At 43.9% G+C, this 18,395-nt stretch overlaps 1 protein-coding gene across 1 annotated transcript in view; it reads right to left on the bottom strand.

Moving 5' to 3' along the window:
- ADAM17 (ADAM metallopeptidase domain 17) overlaps positions 1-18,395 on the bottom strand; it is a 158,823-nt gene that overhangs the window by 98,138 nt on the left and 42,290 nt on the right. Inside the window, exons 4-6 of the mRNA XM_082251945.1 lie at positions 17,251-17,384; positions 12,975-13,063; positions 5,722-5,884 (exon numbers count right to left, since the gene is read on the bottom strand). Of these exons, the coding sequence (XP_082108071.1) occupies positions 5,722-5,884; positions 12,975-13,063; positions 17,251-17,384 (386 nt within the window). The remainder of the gene's footprint in view (positions 1-5,721; positions 5,885-12,974; positions 13,064-17,250; positions 17,385-18,395) is intronic.

The following is an 18,395-nucleotide window of genomic DNA, read 5'->3' as shown; positions in this document are numbered from 1 at the left end:
AATACGAGGGGAGGATGATAGCCCGAAAGGGAGTGCTTTGAATTGGATATGGAGCATTTCCTTTCCCAGATTTACTGCCAACCTTAGGAATCTCTGTGAGCGAGGGGCAATAGGGATATGTAGGTAAGCATCCCTTAAGTCGATTGATGCCATGAAGCATCCTTTTGTTAACAGGGTTCTGACTGTAAGAATTGAGTCCATTCGAAACTTTTTGTACAGAACTGACCTGTTTAATGGTTTCAGATTCAGTATAAGACGAAAATCCCCCGATGGTTTCTTTAATCAAAAATATGTGGGAATAAAATCCCTGATGTTGTTCCTCCACTGGAACTGGACAGACAACTCCCTGTCGCCTCAGGTCCTTTAACAGGTCCATCATAGCCAGGGCTTTTTCTGCATCTCTTGGGAGGTTTGTGACAAAGAACCTTTCGGGTGGCGTCTCTGAAAACTCTATGTTGTAGCCTTGGGACAGCATACCCAGAATGTATTGATTTTCTGTTATGGCTGCCCAATAGGGGAGGAATTCCCTCAATCTTCCTCCCACCGGCAATGTCTTGTCATTGTGTTTTGTTGGTTGACACAGGAGGATGGAAGAGAACACCTCCTTTCCCTTTGGGTTTTTGTGTCGACCAGTTTCTTCTCTTCTCCTGGGGTCTGCTATTTTGCTGAGCTTTTTGAGGTCGAAAAAGCTTCTTTGCTGCCTGTTTCTTCTTCACAGGAAAATACTTCTTTTTGTCTGCTGTTCTATCTAGAACAGAGTCTAGCCCAGGCCCGAATAGTAGATCCCCTTGAAAAGGAAGTCCACACAGCTTATTTTTAGAAGCTGTATCTCCAGGCCATGTCTTTAACCAAAGAGCCCTTCTGGCTGAGTTGGATAAAGCTGCAGATCTTGCTGTCATCTTCACTGACTCTGCTGAAGCGTCAGCAATGAAGGCTATGGCCGTGGAGAGCGTGGAAAAGGAATCCAAAATTTCCTGTTTAGGTGAGTCTGCTGTGATGTGTGCTTTTAGCTGGCTAAGCCAGTATTCCAGATTCCTGGACACACAGGTTACTGCCATGGCAGGTTTCAGACTCCCCATGATGGATTGCCAGGATCTCTTAAGTTGCTGGTCCATCTTCTTATCCATGGGATCCCTCAGGATTCCCATGTCTTCAAATGCTAGGTCTGTTGACCTAGAAACCTGGGAGAAGGCTGCATCAATCTTTGGCATCTTATTCCAGGGAGCTCCTGGGTCCTCATCAAAAGGAAATCGCCTTTTAAAGGCTTTAGGGAAGAAGGTTTTCTTTTCCGGATCAGCCCACTCATGTTTTATTGCATCTGAGATGGTCTGATGCACTGGGAAGATACGGCCCTTAGGCTCTTCCAAGCCTGCATACATTTTGTCATGTAGGGACAGTTCCTTCTTTTTCTCCTCTAGACCCAGGGTGATGTAAACTGCCCTCAGGAGACCATCCACTTGCTCTAAGGATAGTTTGTATTTAGTGGGCCTGCTTTGTGCCCCTCCCTCCTCTTCTTCCTCTGAATCCTCCTTGGAATGTGAGGGGGAATTATCTCCTTGGGTGGAAGGAACCCCTTCTGTCCCCACCGAAGGAACCAATTGTGAACCCTGAGAGGACAGTGAGGCTGATGGCTGACTCAGGGCAGGGTCCTGTAGGGATGACCGAAAAGATTGGATGGTAGCATCCAATTCCTTCCTCACAGATGCGACTAAATCGCCACAAACTGCAGATGCTTCTTCCTTTACTAGTGCATCAATACATCCCTGGCAAAGTGTCTTTTTCCAACTTTCCGACAACTTTGCTTTGCATGAAGGACACTTTCTCTTGAAAACAGTTTCAGAGCTTTTAGCCTGGAAGACATGAATGGGAAAACATACACATGCTTCTTAAAAGTCAGCCTGATTCTCAGGGCCACCAAAGGTGCACAGAAAGACATTTAAAGGGAAGTCCCATGTGCCCTGACAGGCCCCCAGCCACCGGGGGGAAAGTAAAAGGGATGGAGAGAGACCCCACAGTAAGATAGGCCATATAAAGATACCCCTTACCTGGGCCTTACTGGTGCCTGTGCCTGTCCCACTCGCTGAAGAAGCTTCCATCGCTTGGCAGCGGTATCACCCGTGGCTTCGGTACCGGTTCCGGAGACCAAAGCGCACCTGCACTGGACCGGATCCGGAATAAGGCACCAGCTTGCTCCTCCCTTCTTCCTCTGCGTCCGGCGGAAATGACGCCATACGCCCCCTGCAGAACGCTGCCCTTTCCGGAACCTCACTTCCGGTCCGGACGAGCGTCACTCGATCCGGAGAAATGGCGGCAAATTTGAAAAAAAAAAAAAGGCGGCGGAAACCTAAGAAAAATCGTTCCGCTCCTCCAAGATGCCTTCCCAGGGCTGTGCTCTGCGGGGTCTTGACTCAGCCTAGAGCACTGAAGAGGAAGAAGGAGCCCATGCACTGCAGTCGGTCGCGTGAATGGGAGAAGCAATCGTCTCCAAAAAAGGGTAGGTGGACGTAGGAAGCCCGGTCTCTCAGGATAGCACCTTAAGAGCCCAGCTCCCCACAGAGGTGTTCCTCGGCCGGAGGAAACACAAAAACTGATGAATGGTGGGAGAAGCCTCCTTTTAAAATCTGGTGGATGGGGTGTTTCCTGATGAGGAGAGGGAGGAGCCATCTCTCTAAGGTGCTGTCCTGAAAGACGTTTTAGGGAAAAAAGGAGTACCGTCACCTTAAAAACGCTGATCGGGGTTCCCACCTGCGGAGTGCCCCTTAAATATATACCGACAGCAGAGTGTGCAGGCATATGCCCACAAAGACCCCAGGCCAGTACTGTACCACCTCCAGAGGAAACCTTCTGAATCGGACTGTGCAGCAGGAAGAGTGAGTCACAGGAAATGACATCAGCCTGGTATGTGAAAGGTCACACTGCCTGTGTAGCTCCATAGGGCTACACAAAAATGGCTGCCAATGCAATTCAACAGGACGCACAGGGAAAATGGCTGCCTCATACAAGTCAATGGGAAAAATATTTTACATTGCCCACACTAAAGATGGCGGCGCCCACGGCATGCCATGCGGTCAGGGACCCCCAATATGAAGGCCTCAAGGATCTACCACCAGACCCAGCAAGAAAAAAGGTACCATTGCCACCCCCCAGGACGCCAGGCACCCCAGCCACAGCACCCCCCCCCCCCCGGGGCGGGAAAGGGGGACAGGGCAACCAGACAGGCCATAGGGATCTTTTAGGATGTCCAGGTCCCATTATCCCCAGGAGATGGCCCACATTCCCCCAAGGCCACTGAGGGGCAAGGGGGGCTACATTTACTCACCACACCATGGACCGGGTGGGCTCCGCTCCAGGCAGAACCACCTCCCAACCAGAGTGCGGGTGCTGCCAGCCGAGGGGTACGCTGCGACTCAGGGCGTTCCAGGTTGTCGTGTCCCAGCGAGACATCCACTCACAGGCTCGTCCCCACCAGAAAGGGGCTTCGTCGTGGCGAGGCCTAGTGCAGGACTATAACCTGCTCACGCTCATAGGCCAGGCTGGGGAGACCTTAAGGATCTAGATTTTTCAGTGCGAAACCCCAGCCGGCATTGCTTGTAGATCACCAGGAGGACCCCTCTGAACACTAACTAGCAAAGTGAGTAACGATAAATAAAAACAAAATATTCTGAAAAGAATACAAAACTGAGACCAAAGTCCAAGCCGGAAACCTAGGTCCTACTCCTTCTCTCGGCAGAAACAAACTGGTTTGCTGGAGCAGAGGGTGTGGGGTTATGCCTGTGGGGACAGCCCTGTGGGCATGGAGAATTACTTTTTTCCTACCTAGAACTACTCCTGTAGGGGGCAGCATAACCCAATGGATAAGAAGTGTGGAAGCTGCATCTGTTAATGGACGATAGAGAAAGTGCATTTAACAATAAATCAATAAGGTGCAATAATAAAATAATCCCCTGTGTCCTCAGTGCAAATCGTGACCCCCACTCCCTCCCCTCCCTCTCAAGTGCTCCCACACTCCGAGATATTTGACCCTCTACTACCAGCATAGGAGTCAGCCATGCTTTTAGATATTTTCCCTACTGGGATCTCCTCTGGACTCCTGTTCTCCTTGAGTGTCACAATCCTGGACTCTTTCTTGCTTCCTGCATTTATCAGTACCACTCAGTATATTTGAAACTCAGTACTAAAGCAGTCATAAGAAAAGAAGGACAAAGAATGAAAGTAAATCCACAAACCAGCCAAAACGCACTACAAGTCCCAGATTCCAATGTCCAATGGCAGAAATAATAATGTGATGCACTGTAATTGGAATCCTAATCCAGTCAGTAGGATGGTCAGGAAATACGACGGGAGGATCTTGCAGCTTCCAGAAGAGATCCAGAATAATCCAAAGCAGCTCAAACAACAACAGGAGTGTGGGATCCTCATTAGTATAACAATATTAATTTATTACAGACAAATAATAGCATGCTCTCAGTTAAAATTCTTGGAAATCAGCATAGGTGGTAAGAATCACCAAGGCGGAGACAAAGCAAGGCTGTATACAGGAAACAGAAGCTCCAGATCCCCTGGCCAGCATCACAGGGACCGGCACAGGGGATCCGGAGTTGCCGTTTCCTGTAAACAGCCTTGCTTTGTCTCCACTTTGGTGATTCTTACCACTTATGCTGCTTTCCAAGAATTTTAGCTGTAAGTGTGCTATTATTTGCCTTTAATAAATGATTATTGTTATGCTAATAAAGATCCCACCCTCCTGTTTTCTGGTTACAAGAAAAGAAGGGGCAAAAGACTGCCAGAGTGTAGTAAATGTTATTTAAAAAACTATTGCTCAGTATTACACTCACATGTAAAAATTCTTATGCTCGCATTTAGACCCTAAATACGAGCATAATGCCTAAGAGGTGGCACTTCCAGGTCTGAATGAGAGCATAAGAATTTTGATATGCGAGTGGCCTAATCATGGAGTGAGGGGCCAACAGCCTCTGAAACAAGATAGACCGGGCTTAAACCTGACCTTTACTAGTGTTGAGAGTCAAACACTGGTCAAGACCCAGCTATAGGATGGAGAGGAAACTTCTATGGTGACGTCAAATTTCAATTATTTAAAGTCATAGTCTTTTGACTAAAATGCCATTTTAGTTTTAGTCATATTTTAGTCATCTGAATCATCTTTTTAGTTTTATTTGTATTTTAGTAGATGAAAATATTTTCATCGATTAACACTGGATGCAAGCAGTCCAAGTGTCTTCAAAAGGTTAACATACATCTCCCCACTTTACAAAGCGACGGCATCCCTTCATACAAACAGAGGCTTGTCTGAGGTTTTGGTGGACTTTGAGTTCAAGACCTTGCAGGTGGACTGGAAGTCAAGCTTGTGGGGGGGGGGGGGGGGGGTCTCAACATGGTTGGCACAGGAGTGGAGAAACAAGAGAGACAGATAAAGAGAGAGAAGATTTTGCATTCTGTTCCTCAGGCTTCCTCTTTCCTCAACTGGGGAAGACGGGGTGCGCTTGCCAACTGTAGTATCCTTTATAATGGTATCAAAGCTTTGCTCAATATAGGCAAAGTTCAGGTTCTCTTTAATAAAAGCAGATTCTGATTCGCTATTAGGGGGTCGGTGAAATTGAGGTATATCATTGCCATGTACAATGGTATCAAATTAAAGGTCTCTAAAAGGCCTTTGACATCGGTTATGCTTGTCTGAACATCGGATGTACATGCAGCACCTACCATGAGTATCCGAGGGGTCCGGCTGATTCCTTAAAAGATCTTGTTCTGGTTTGACGTAACCGCACACTTTTGAGGACTGCAGGCGAGAGACTTCTCTGATGTTTTCCGATCTGTACACTAATAGGTTATCCTTTGATGTATTTTCTGTGAACCTCCACAGGGGCTAACAAAAAAAAAAAAAATATGTATATATCTAATGTACTACTGCTAATAGTATGAACATGAAAAAACTTAATAAAAAATAATCAAAGCCAGGGAGCAAAACGTAATATTTTGAGGCTTACCAGTTTCTAAATGTGGTGGCTGCATTTGATTTTTTTTTTTTGTTTTTGTTTTTTTAGCATTCTTGCATTTATTTGCATCTGGCAATACTGCCAGTAACACACTTCTTGACCTAGGGTGACAGTGCTAACTGACTAAGGGAAATTCATCAAAAAATGGATCAGCCAGAATCTTCAGCAGCTGTGCATGGCAACTAATCAGCTTCTCTCTTTGGTTTTCAAAGTTAAACTGAATAAGTTGGAAATAGAAGCTGATTGGTTGCCATGCACAACTGCTGCCGGATTCGGTCTAGTGATCTAGTTTTGATAAATTATCGCCACTGTACAGTATCTATGAAGCGGCATCATTGTCAACCTAGGACAGAAAATGTATTAAAACTACAGAACACCTTTCATGCATCTCATCTCATCAGAAAATGTATAGGTTGGGGTGGGGGGGTCTTTTACAAACTCTGAAAGCTGTATATGAAAAATGTAAAAAAATAAAATACTGCAAAAATGGTCTGGCCTCCTAAGGATTACTTGAGCGCCTGGCCTAGCAGCAAAAAAGATGGATACAACATAAACGTTTATCTTTTATGCAATTAGGTTGAATGTCCCTCTCTCTGTCCCAGAAACAAAAAGTGAAAATAAATCTCTCCAAAACAAATAGAAATCCTCTCAGACAGTGGAGACTGGAACAGGTGACCCCCCACTAGAATTCCTTCCCCTCTCTCTTCCTGTTGTGTCACTGTAATAGGAAAGGAATGGAAAAAGAACAAGGAGGAAAAACATGGGAAGGATTAGAACCTTTGCCAGGTTTCTGGATGCTATCTAGTGTCCCCATTTGAGAAATTTACCAATCCTGGTGGCAAAGGTTTTGTGAGACAGGAAGTGAGCACAATCTCCAACCACAACATACAATGGACCAAAAAATGTGTTTATTTTTTAACTGAGTAAGCATTGACTAAAAGGCCTGACCATTTTCTCTTACTTTAGTTGTTGAAAATTTTTCCCTACTCACATCTGCTGAAACCATTGTCACCATGGCAATTATTGAAGGTAATCTCCTTAACAGATTTGGAGCAGTAAAAACCTGACAGGGACTCTAAACCTTCAAAAATCTATTTAAAATGAAAAAAGTACAACAGTTTGGTTAACATACACTTTATATAACTTCAATGCCCATAAGCCTTAAGCCAAGTTACACACAGGCCAAATGCCGGCTGACATAAGCGTGTTCAATAAAAACTAGCCAACATTCGGCCCGTGTGTATGCCAGCCGACTAGCTTCCGATCAGTACTCTCAGCCAATGGCTGAGAGCGCTCACCGGAGTGTTCTGGCAGGGGGACTGTCCCCCTGTCAGAATACAACAGCTCAATGGAGGGGGTCCGACTGGAGCTGACAGTTTTTTTCGTTCAACCCAATAGTGTGTACCAGGCTTTACCTGTAGGTACAGTGAATATACCCTAAACTTGCGCTGTTTAGGAGATGGGTGGGTTCTGACTGGTCAGCGCCGTTCATATGATGGCGCCGACCAATTAGAATGCCTCCTATCCGTACATGCAGAGAGGCATCCAAATCCCCGGATCGGTAAAACGGCGATCCGATGTCTAACAGCAGGTGATCATGGGACTCCTAGTCAGCGGGACTGAGGGGGTGCGAGAGGAAGGGGGCCCAGTTTAAGTTTTTCTGTAAATGTGAACTTACATTTTAAATCAAACAGATTCACCTCTGTAAGGGGGAATGAAACAAGGTGAGGAAAAGCCATGGTCTACAAACAAGCCGAGGCCACTAAAGACAGTTCAAAAAATAGATTTCTGCACAATGTGAGTACTAAGAACAGGAACAGGACACAGGTCTTCCTGCATTAACAAATCAGAAATGTCAAGGAAGATATATTTCCAGATGTACTGTCCAAGCTCTGCTGCAGAAGCATAAAGAAAAAAGTTACTCTGAAGACCAAAAATATTGTGGTTGGCCAAGGAATATTGGGGCAGCTGGTGAAAGACACATTGTGCCGACTTTCCTTCACAACTGGAAAACCCATTATTAGAAACCAGTGGAACCCCGGATACATCTATATACAGCCCACAGAAGTCAAAACACACACACACACACTTTCCTTTAAAAGAGAAGTATGGGAACCAGGGTTTTTGCAGATTCATACTTACCTAGGTGGATGCACCATCGGTCCGATGCAGCATCTTTCCCCCATCGGCTCGAACACTGAGAACAGAGCGATCATATACCACCGATCGCATGGTTCTCAGAGCTCCTTGAGCAGAGAGCTGCGGGCGGCAGCTACAGCACTGGGAAATCTACATGTTCCCAAAAGGTGAACTTGGTAAAAAAAAAAAAAAAAAAAAACTTGCGGCTTTAGAACCACTTTAAATGTACTCTTTCTTGATACATCCCAGTATAAAAGCTCCCAGAGACGTGTAGGCATCTGACGCAGCGGTGGGACTTCCATTATATGTCACTGCATGCAATGCAGACTTCTGTTTTTGTTTTGTTTTTCCCCCTTTTTTTTTAAAATCTTTAATTTAGTCAGTCCACCTTTGGTACTGAAAATATTTGCACTATTGTACAAATTAAATTTTACTGAAAAAAGCAGTCATCATGAAAAGTACAATCTTCTTTCAGCAATATATGCTATTACAGAGGGGTTGTGAGTTACCTTAGATGACCCTGGAATATTTGCATTTATTTGCAAGAATGAACTAATAGAGCATAAAGGAAAAGCAGTAGATATACAGTGCCTTGAAAAAGTATTCATACTCCTTAACATTTTCCACATTTTGTCATGTTATATCCAAAAATGTAAATATATTTTCTTGGGAATGTGAAAAAACAAAATTAAAACCCGCGCTACACAACGTGAAAATTTAAGAATAAATGCAATAATGGGCAGCTGCTGCAGACACTAAGAAAGTCTTAGGAAAAATGATGAAAAACGAATTTATGCAGCGCTAGCTCAAATAAAGTGTAAAGTGCTGTGATATAAATACAATATTCAATATTTTATAAAGTGCACACTGTATGATCAAATATACATAAAAGTGCTATGTGCTAAAAAAATCTCTAAGCAATAACAAATAAATATATAGATAAATATATTAGTGCACAATAAACAAAATAGGTGGTTAGAAATAGTCCAAATAAATATTCAGTGCTTGAAAAGAGTCCTTAAAGTGATCCAATTAAGGTGCCAAGGTGCCAAATAATTAAGGTGCTTGCAGAGTGATATGGTGCCCCTCAAGGTTCCCCACTCACCAGATTGCAGATAATAATAGACCTTCAAAATTATTGCACATTGCCCGGGATCTTTACAGGACCAGAACTTCTCCTATGTAGCCTTGGAACTTTTTGGGTCAGCTTCCGCTTCCACTTTGGCTCCGTGGTGTCTGACACTAGCAGCAGTGACACCTCTGCCGAGATCAGCTCCAGCCCTCCACATTCAGCCCTCACGAGCCTGGCCGGGGGGCGGAGACTAAAGGTCAGCTGACTCGTGAGGGCTGAATGTGGAGGGCTGGAGCTGATCTCGGCAGAGGTGTCACTGCTGCTAGTGTCAGACACCACGGAGCCAAAGTGGAAGCGGAAGCTGACCCAAAAAGTTCCAAGGCTACATAGGAGAAGTTCTGGTCCTGTAAAGATCCCGGGCAATGTGCAATAATTTTGAAGGTCTATTATTATCTGCAATCTGGTGAGTGGGGAACCTTGAGGGGCACCATATCACTCTGCAAGCACCTTAATTATTTGGCACCTTGGCACCTTAATTGGATCACTTTAAGGACTCTTTTCAAGCACTGAATATTTATTTGGACTATTTCTAACCACCTATTTTGTTTATTGTGCACTAATATATTTATCTATATATTTATTTGTTATTGCTTAGAGATTTTTTTAGCACATAGCACTTTTATGTATATTTGATCATACAGTGTGCACTTTATAAAATATTGAATATTGTATTTATATCACAGCACTTTACACTTTATTTGAGCTAGCGCTGCATAAATTCGTTTTTCATATTTTCTTGGGATTTTATGTAATAGACCAACACAAAGTGGCACATAATTGTGAAGTGGAAAGAAAATGATAAATGGTTTTCATAATTTTTGACAAATAAATAACTGAAAAGTGTGGCGTGCATTTGTATTCAGCCCCCTTTACTCTAATACCCCTTACTAAAATCTAGTGGAACCAATTGCCTTCAGAAGTCACCTAATTAGTAATTTAATCTCAGTAAAAATAAAGCTGTTCTGTGAAGCCCTACAGGGGTGTCCAAACTTTTTTCAAAGAGGGTCTCATTGCCTGACATTTGAACTATTGAAATTAAATACAAATTAACTATTTTATGCAAAGTTTTTTGCAAACGATTTGGATGACAAATCTAAACAGTTGTTAAATCACTCTGTCTTTCAAATCTGAAGGCCGGAAGAAAAAAAAAAAAAAAAAAATCAGGAAGCTGAAATATAGGTCAGGAACATTATAAAGTACATTACATATTATTGGTAATAAAGGCTGTCTGTTAACTTTTAAGTTAAAAAAATACAAACCCCTTTAAAACAGAGCAGGGCAGGGTCCCTCGACTCCCATATAGATCCCCCTTAGAGAAGGCCAGGGCCCCCTCCTAATATAGATCCCCCTTAGTTAGAGCAGGCCAGGGTCCCCTCCCATTATAGATCCCTCTTAGAGCAGGCCAGGGTCCCCCTCCCATTATAGATCCCCCTTAGAGCAGGCCAGGGTCCCCCTCCCAATAAAGACCCCCCTTAGAGCAGGCCAGGGTCCCCCTCCCATTAAAGATCCCCCTTAGAGCAGGCCAGGGTCCCCCTCCCATTAAAGATCCCCCTTAGAGAAGGCCAGGGTCCCCCTTCCATTATAGATCCCCTTAGAGCAGGCCAGGGCATGTCCCTCCCAAATACAAAAGATCTGATCCATAGTGAGTACTCTAGTGAGTGACTGTCTTGACTTCAAGACAGTTCTCTTCTTACTTTGCGTACCTTAGGCTGTTGTCTCGAGTCCTCCGGTCCAGCCTCTTTCACCAGTCTCCAAGAACAAGAATTTACTCCTCCAGTCCAAATCCTCCCTCCATCCAGTTCTCCTCCCACACTTTGGAGGTGGAGCTGCAGTGCCACAGTTGACTAGTCCACTCCTCAGTCTCAGTCCCTCCCCCCAGCCAGAGCCCAGAGATCATCCCGCACTCTGCATCCCGCGCAGATGGGTTTCTCTCGCCGCCAACACTTCACTTGTGGTCCAGATAGAGATGGGGGGGGCGGGGGGTGGACCGGGACTTGGGAGCGGCCAAGCCAAGCTACCAAGGGAGGCCAGAGTCTTGCACTCCACAAATCTGGCCTTAATGGAAGAGTGGCAAGAAGAATGCCATAAGAAGTCTGGTTTGCAGCTTATGAGAAGCCATGTGACGGACACAGCAAACATGTAGAAGAAGGTGCTCTGGTGAGATCAGACCAAAATGTAACTTTTTGGCCTAAAAGTAAAACGCTGTGTGGCGGAAAACTAACATTACACCCGAACACACCATCCCCACCATGAAACATGGACGTGGCAGCATTATGTTGTGGGGATGCTTTTCCTCAGCAGGGACAGGGTAGCTGGTCAGAGTTGATAGGTCTTTTTCAGATTGCCCTGTATTTGGCTCCATCCATTTTCCTGAGACTGGGGCAGAGATTCACCTTCCAGCAGGACAACGACCCTAAACATACAGTCAGACCTACAATGATATGGCTTAAAGCGGAGTTCCACCCTGGGAATACTTTTTTTAATAAAAATACCCCCGGGACAGTCAGGGCTAGTACATTCCACAATGGCTAGCCTCTGATCTGTCCCGGGTTGCACTTACCTTTTAGGAGAAATACTTACCTGAACGTCATCGCTCCCAGGAATCATTGCGCCTGCACCGGCTCCGACGTCAGTTCCGATGCGCGCGCGTCATCCCTCCACAGCTTCTGGGCATGCCCAGAAGCTGTTTAGAAGGGAATGACGCGCGCCCCGGAACTAACGTCGGAGCCGGTGCAGGCGCAATGATTCCTGGGAGCGATGACGTTCAGCTCCCAGGAATCATTGCAAAGCCAGGAAGTGACGACGGGCCGTGGCCGCCGAGGGGAGGAAGAAGGAAGTAAGGTAAGTATATTTTCTTCTATACGAGGTAAGAAAAAAAAAAAAAAAGCGATTATCCATTTGTTTTTCAGGTGACCCGGAGCAGGAAGATGGAGGTAAGTATAAATTTAGGATGGAACTCCACTTTAAATCAAAGCATATTCAGGTGTTAGAATGGCCCAATCAAAGCCCATACCTAAACCCAATTAAGAGTCTGTGGCAAGACTTGAAAATTGCTGTTCACAGACACTCTCCATCCAATCTGACAGAGGTTGAGCTATTTTTCCAGGAAAAATGGGCAAAAATGTCACTCTCTAGATGTGCAAAGCTGGTAGAGACATCCCAAAAAGACTTGCAGCTGTAATTGCAGCTAAAGGAGGTTCTACAAAGTATTGACTCAGAGGGGCTGAATACAAATGTATGCCGCACTTTTCAGATATTTGTCAAGAATTTTGAAAACCATTTACCATTTCCCCTCCACTTAACAATTATGTGCCACTTTGTGTTGGTCTATCACATAAAATCCCAATAAAATATATTATGTTTTTAGTTGTAACATGAAACAATGTGGTATGAATACTTTTTCAAGGCACCGTATAGTTTTCATAGATTATATAGTAGGGTGAAGGATGGGCAGATGAGGTGTAGGAAGAGAGTGGGGACCTCTGATTTTAGTAAACTATTAGAATTAATTTAGGTCTGCTTTGCTGGCAACAGATTTGAACAGTTGAGAGATTTATAGTGCTACATTTTCATGTATGAAAACACACAGAAGGTATAATTAGACATAAGCAAGTTCCTAAATTCCAACATGGACTGCAGAGCTCTGTCAACAAAGCTTCAACAAAAGGACAAACACATGCATAGCTTACCTCTATATTATATTCTTCCTCATCGGTTGTGATCCGTGCTGTAAAATCACCATCTCCTATGTGTGCTAAAACCTTTGAATTGTGTTCCCCTGTAGGGGAGAAATAAAAATACGTTGATTATCGTAACTATCCAGAGGAGAGAGCGCAGATGTACGGAAGGCAGATTTCAGGCAGAAAAACAGAGATAAATAATCCAATCACCAGCTGAGCACAAGAAAAGGCTCAGATTCAAAAAAGAAAAAACTGCAGGAATATTTGAGCAGGAAGGGAAAGGAAAATAAATAGCATATACACCAGTCAGTCCCACGCTTTTTAGGGGCATTCAATAACGTGATGAGACTTTTCTGGCCCCCTTGAACATGGCCTGTCTCAAATTCAAAAATGCTGTGCGCCAGTTTCGGTACAGTAGTGACATGTGCACCAAATTCAGGTACCGGAAGTCCTTACCACAGCAACTTCTAGAACCTGTCACTATGGCTGCGACAGATTCTAGAAGAATTACCATCAGTCTATTTGCAAATAATTAAAACAAATGTAAACTTTTTTTTTCTAACTGGGCCCTGGGAATTTTTTGCCACAATGTGCTTGGTTGCACAGCATATTAGCACATTGTGGTAGACTTACCTGGCAAGCGCTGTCGGTGCTCCTCTCGGTCACTCATGTTGCCATCTTCTCCCAGTTTTCCTTCTGGGTTCTGATTCTTTAGCTGCTTGGCCAGGCCTCAAAAACATCACTCCCACACATGGACAGAGGAGTAACAACATGGCCCAGAGTGTTGCCATATATGTACGCAGAGCTGCGCATGCGTTGCTCGGTGTACATAAACCTTGACAGGCAGGGAGAAGAGTTTATGACAGAAGAGACCAATAGGGTTTCTTCTGTCATACATATTCTACCTGTGAGAGTTTCTGGTTGAAAAGGCCTATCAACCGGTGACTAATTCCCAGTCCCATTTAGTTGCCAGTCAGGAGATTCAATGGCCAACAGATGAAGGTAAACAAAGGGGTGGGATGCTGGCTGCCATGACTGTCCAAATATGGTCATAGCCAGATATGGGTAATAACATCAGCTGACTGAATGGGGACAGAAATTATTCATCCATCACTATATTATCAGCTGCACAACTGACAGCGCCCTAGCTAGCAAGAGACTAAATATGCACAGAGGATAGTGTGTCCACAGTATGGAAACTCCAGCCTCAGTGAGTGAACCCCCCCCCCCCCTCCTCCATGCGGCAGATTCCTATACTTTTGCCCAGCAGGTACATAAATCTTTTGCCCCCACCCACATTAGTCATGTGGAGGAGTGAGGGGGATTCTAAAGAATGTCTATTACACATGAATTTCCCAGATTTGGTTTAAATTATACGATAGAAAAGATTTTAAAACATTGCTCCTGAATGAGATACATAATATAATGCAAACAGAATTTCAGGAAGAAAAAATAAAACTCCAAAAACATCAGAACTGTGCATGGCTGGCTAGTCTCCTCCACAATTAACAGCTGAACAAATCTGAACTAAGAAAAAGAAAATATTCTGTGATGCATTCTACATAGGCTGTGCAGTCAAGTAGCATTATGCAATGAAGTTGGGGGAATCAGACACAGCACTGAGGTCCTGTTAATACTGTTGTGCTACGCTAGCACATGCATATTATACTGTGCATAAAATTGCCCATTCATTCATGACCAATGGGCTGCCAAACTAACCAAAGAGGGGCATATACTACTTCTTGTAACAGTACTACAACACACGATAGTAAGTTGCCATACATTGTGGTGCACTGAAACATATGGCAATTGGCAAGGTAGGAATGCCCTGTGCGATAATGTGAACAGGTCCTGACAGATCCCCTAAGCAGTTAACATTCCTCTTGACAATGGGGCTCTGGCTAAGATATACTGTATAGTATACGGATAAAGAGATAACTGGTTGGCAGTAGCCTGTAAATAGTTGGGAAATTAGCATGGTTGTATCTGATCACATAACAGTTATATGTATGGAAGAGGTTGCACTCATCTCACTGTCTATACATATATTGTATATCTTGACTATATGCAGAGTGCTGGATATTTATATATATATATATATATATATATATATATAAAAAAATGTATAAATTAATATAAATATATACTAATCAGCCTTAGACTCTACTCTTTCTCTGCATGGTATCAATCAAATGCAAAATTCATCAATAATAATTTATTTTTTGCCAGGGTTTAGTAAACCAAAGTACCACCGATGTGCCATAGGAATATTGCAAAGGCTGGTGATAAAACCCTCCTTTGCTTCTCATCTGCTCCCACCAGCATGAACTCACGGAAGTGGTTTTTCGCCTTACCTTTAACAGGAACACAGGTTATGAACAACTATTTGAAATAAGCCGTTTGACAAAAGGTTTATACCTTAAGCCCTCATTCACATCGGAGCAACTCGTCATGCGATTTGACAGGTCGCATGTCAAATCGCATGACAAGTTGTACCCTATTGTCAGCAATGGCCACATTCAAATTGATTTGAAAAAGTAGTTCCTGCACTACTTTTAGCAAATTTCGGGTGCGAATTGCATAGACATCTTTGCATGAAACCACACAGATGTTTTCAAAGTCGCACTGACATGCAGCTTTGAAATCGTGTGATTTCAGATGAGGTTGCACGAGTTCAAAGCCGCATTTGAATGGGAATGAGGGCTTAAATGTCATCACTTGGTGAAAGATGAACAGAGCGAGATACCTTGGGACCCCCTGTAAGGCCTAAAAAAAGCAGTGTTGATCAGTGCAACATTTTCCATATACATATCACAGACATTTCTGGATCACTACTCTGTGTGGTGTCAATAAGCCATCTGGATACTGTGCAATGCCATCTTAAAAGCCAGTAGAGGAAATATGGTGGGGGGTGTCATAAAATACGTAAGCACCTGCTCATTTCCATTTCATGTCATGGTTTCATCTTTTGACAGAAAACTGAGAGGAGTCCTGTGTCTTTGTATGTTGATGACTGCATTTTACATACATAATGTATTTTGCAGTAACTTCTGCGCCTAAACGTGGCATGGCAAAAGGAAAATCTTTAGCATTACCTACTGGGCACAGCAGCTCTTATCATTGTATAAGAATAAAACACAGCACTGGATGTAAATACCAGACAAAGTGGTTGCATTCACTGCATTCTGTATCAATCCTGACACTGGGTCAAGACATATTTAAAAGAGGTAGTAAAGTCATTTTTTTTACATTAAAATAAACATGTTTTATTTACCTACTCTGTACAATGGTTTTGCCCAGAGCGCCTCCAAACTTGCTTTTCTGCCCCCCCCCCCCCTCCCAGATGCTCTCTGCCACGCCTCTTAATGTGCCACCATAGGAAGCTGCTTCCTATGGGGGGCATGTGTGGATGCTCTCCTGAGCCGGATTTTGTGAATTCAGACACACACAGCACAGCTCGTCCCCTCCTCACAGAATTTGACAGCAGCAGAAGAGTAGAGAGGACCTGCAGGCGGGCACAGCACTGGATCCATACAGGACTCAGGTTAAGTATTTAGAGCAAAAGCGCTTTTCATTCTGCACTCCTGTGACCAGTATTAAGCTGACAGCGAGCTAAAGTCCACAATGGGCTGGCGTCACTAAGCCAGTCTAGACTCTGGAGGGATCCCAACTTTTTTGTTGGGATCCCCCCAGATGCCTGGACCGGCAGCTGGCTCAGCCTCTTAGCGCACCGCTGGGAGACTGAGCCAGCTTCTCCCATCCCCTTTACAGTCCAGTGCTCCTTTGAGTTCTGGAGGGTCAGAGCACAAAGCTGGTGAATGACAGTCACGGCTCTCTGCTCAGAGCAGACCCGAGAACGGAGTGATCAGAGGTCCTGTGATCGCTTAGTTCTCGATGCAGAGGTTGCGGGGGAGGGATGCAGCATCACATTGATACTGCATCCACATAGGTGAATATAAATGTATAAATGTTTTTTTTTTTCTTTTCATATCCCGTACTTCTCTTTTAAACTTCTATAAAAGGTTTGGTTTTACCTCTCAGAGATAGGTGTGTGATATATGGTTGTATTTTCTTCCCGTCACAGCTGAAGAGTGGAGCTGCAGCATCTATCACTTCATTATACATGCACCCAGCTGGAAAGCTTTACAATAATACAATATGGTTCGCCTGAAGCCCTTATTTGACTTCACTCAGTGACTGGCTATTTTACGGTTCTGACAGATGAAAGGGTTAGAGAACACTCTAAAAAAAAAAAAAAAAACCATAAATGTAAACCGATACTAACCAATGACATGGCCAGTGAAGAAGTCTGATCGCTTTATAGGATAATCTTTCCCTTTGCCATTACCATCCAGCACCACTGCTTTCAAGTTTTCTGAGAGATGATCTGCATTAGCTGTTAGGTAGAGCTGAAAATGCCTGTGAATAATTCAAGAAGCATAACAGAATGGTCAAACATGGACAGAAACAAAGACCTGGATTTCACATTACAAAACAGAGCAAAAAGTTAAAGTGTAATTCCACTTTTGTGGAGGAAAAAAAAAAAAAAAAAACATTCCCCTCTGGGGGATGTACATTGCAAGGATTTTAACTAACTTTGTTGTAGTCTCCTACTTTTTGTTACTCTGAAGAAAAAGTTGTTTGTTTTTCTGTGTCCATGTGCGAAGTGAATCTAAACGGGAGCGACTGATAATTATACAATCAGCTGCTGCACTTGCAAGGTTCAAATTAGAAAAGTGACAGGGTCTGCATCCCGTTAGGCGTGATTTACCTATGGGAGTATCTCACCAAAAAATGGGATTTTTGACTTACCGTAAAATCCATTTCTCTAATATTCATTGACGGACAAAGCTCCTGTCATTCTTGACCACTGGGTTATGCTGCCCTCTCCAGGAGAAGGACACTAGGCAGAAAAAAACTTCTGGCTACACCCATGGGCATTTCCAGAGGGTAAAACCCCTCCTCCTGCTTTAGTCACTTAAGTTTTGTTACAAGCAGTGTCAGGAGAATTATAAGTCCACAGAGGGGAAGGTGCTGTGTTCGTCAATGAACATCAGAGAAATGGATTTTATGGTAAGTCAAAAATCCAATTTTCTCTTTCGTTCATTGACGGACACAGCTCCTGCCATTCTTGACCATTGGAACGCCCTAAAAGCGGTGTTAAATATGAGGGGTGGGAAACAGCAAAGAAATTCCCAAGGCTAAACAGTAGCCAACCAGGCAACAGGGGCTCAACCAAAACAACTGGAGCCCATCTGAAAAAAACAATACACCTCAAGAAGATCAGGTCCTCTTAAAACAGCAGCCTGCTAAACCTTGCAGCCAAAAGGAAGCATCCGCAGATGCCAACACATCCACTTTATAAAACTTTGTAAAACTGTGCACCGGACGACCAGGGGGCCGCTTTGCAAACCTGCGCCACTGACGCCT

This window comes from Pelophylax lessonae, assembly GCF_965119305.1.
Source record: "Pelophylax lessonae genome assembly, chromosome: 3".
Classification (NCBI taxonomy): domain Eukaryota; kingdom Metazoa; phylum Chordata; class Amphibia; order Anura; family Ranidae; genus Pelophylax; species Pelophylax lessonae.
The sequence above is the reverse complement of the archived record's forward strand: the minus strand, read 5'-3'. Positions and strand labels throughout refer to the sequence as shown.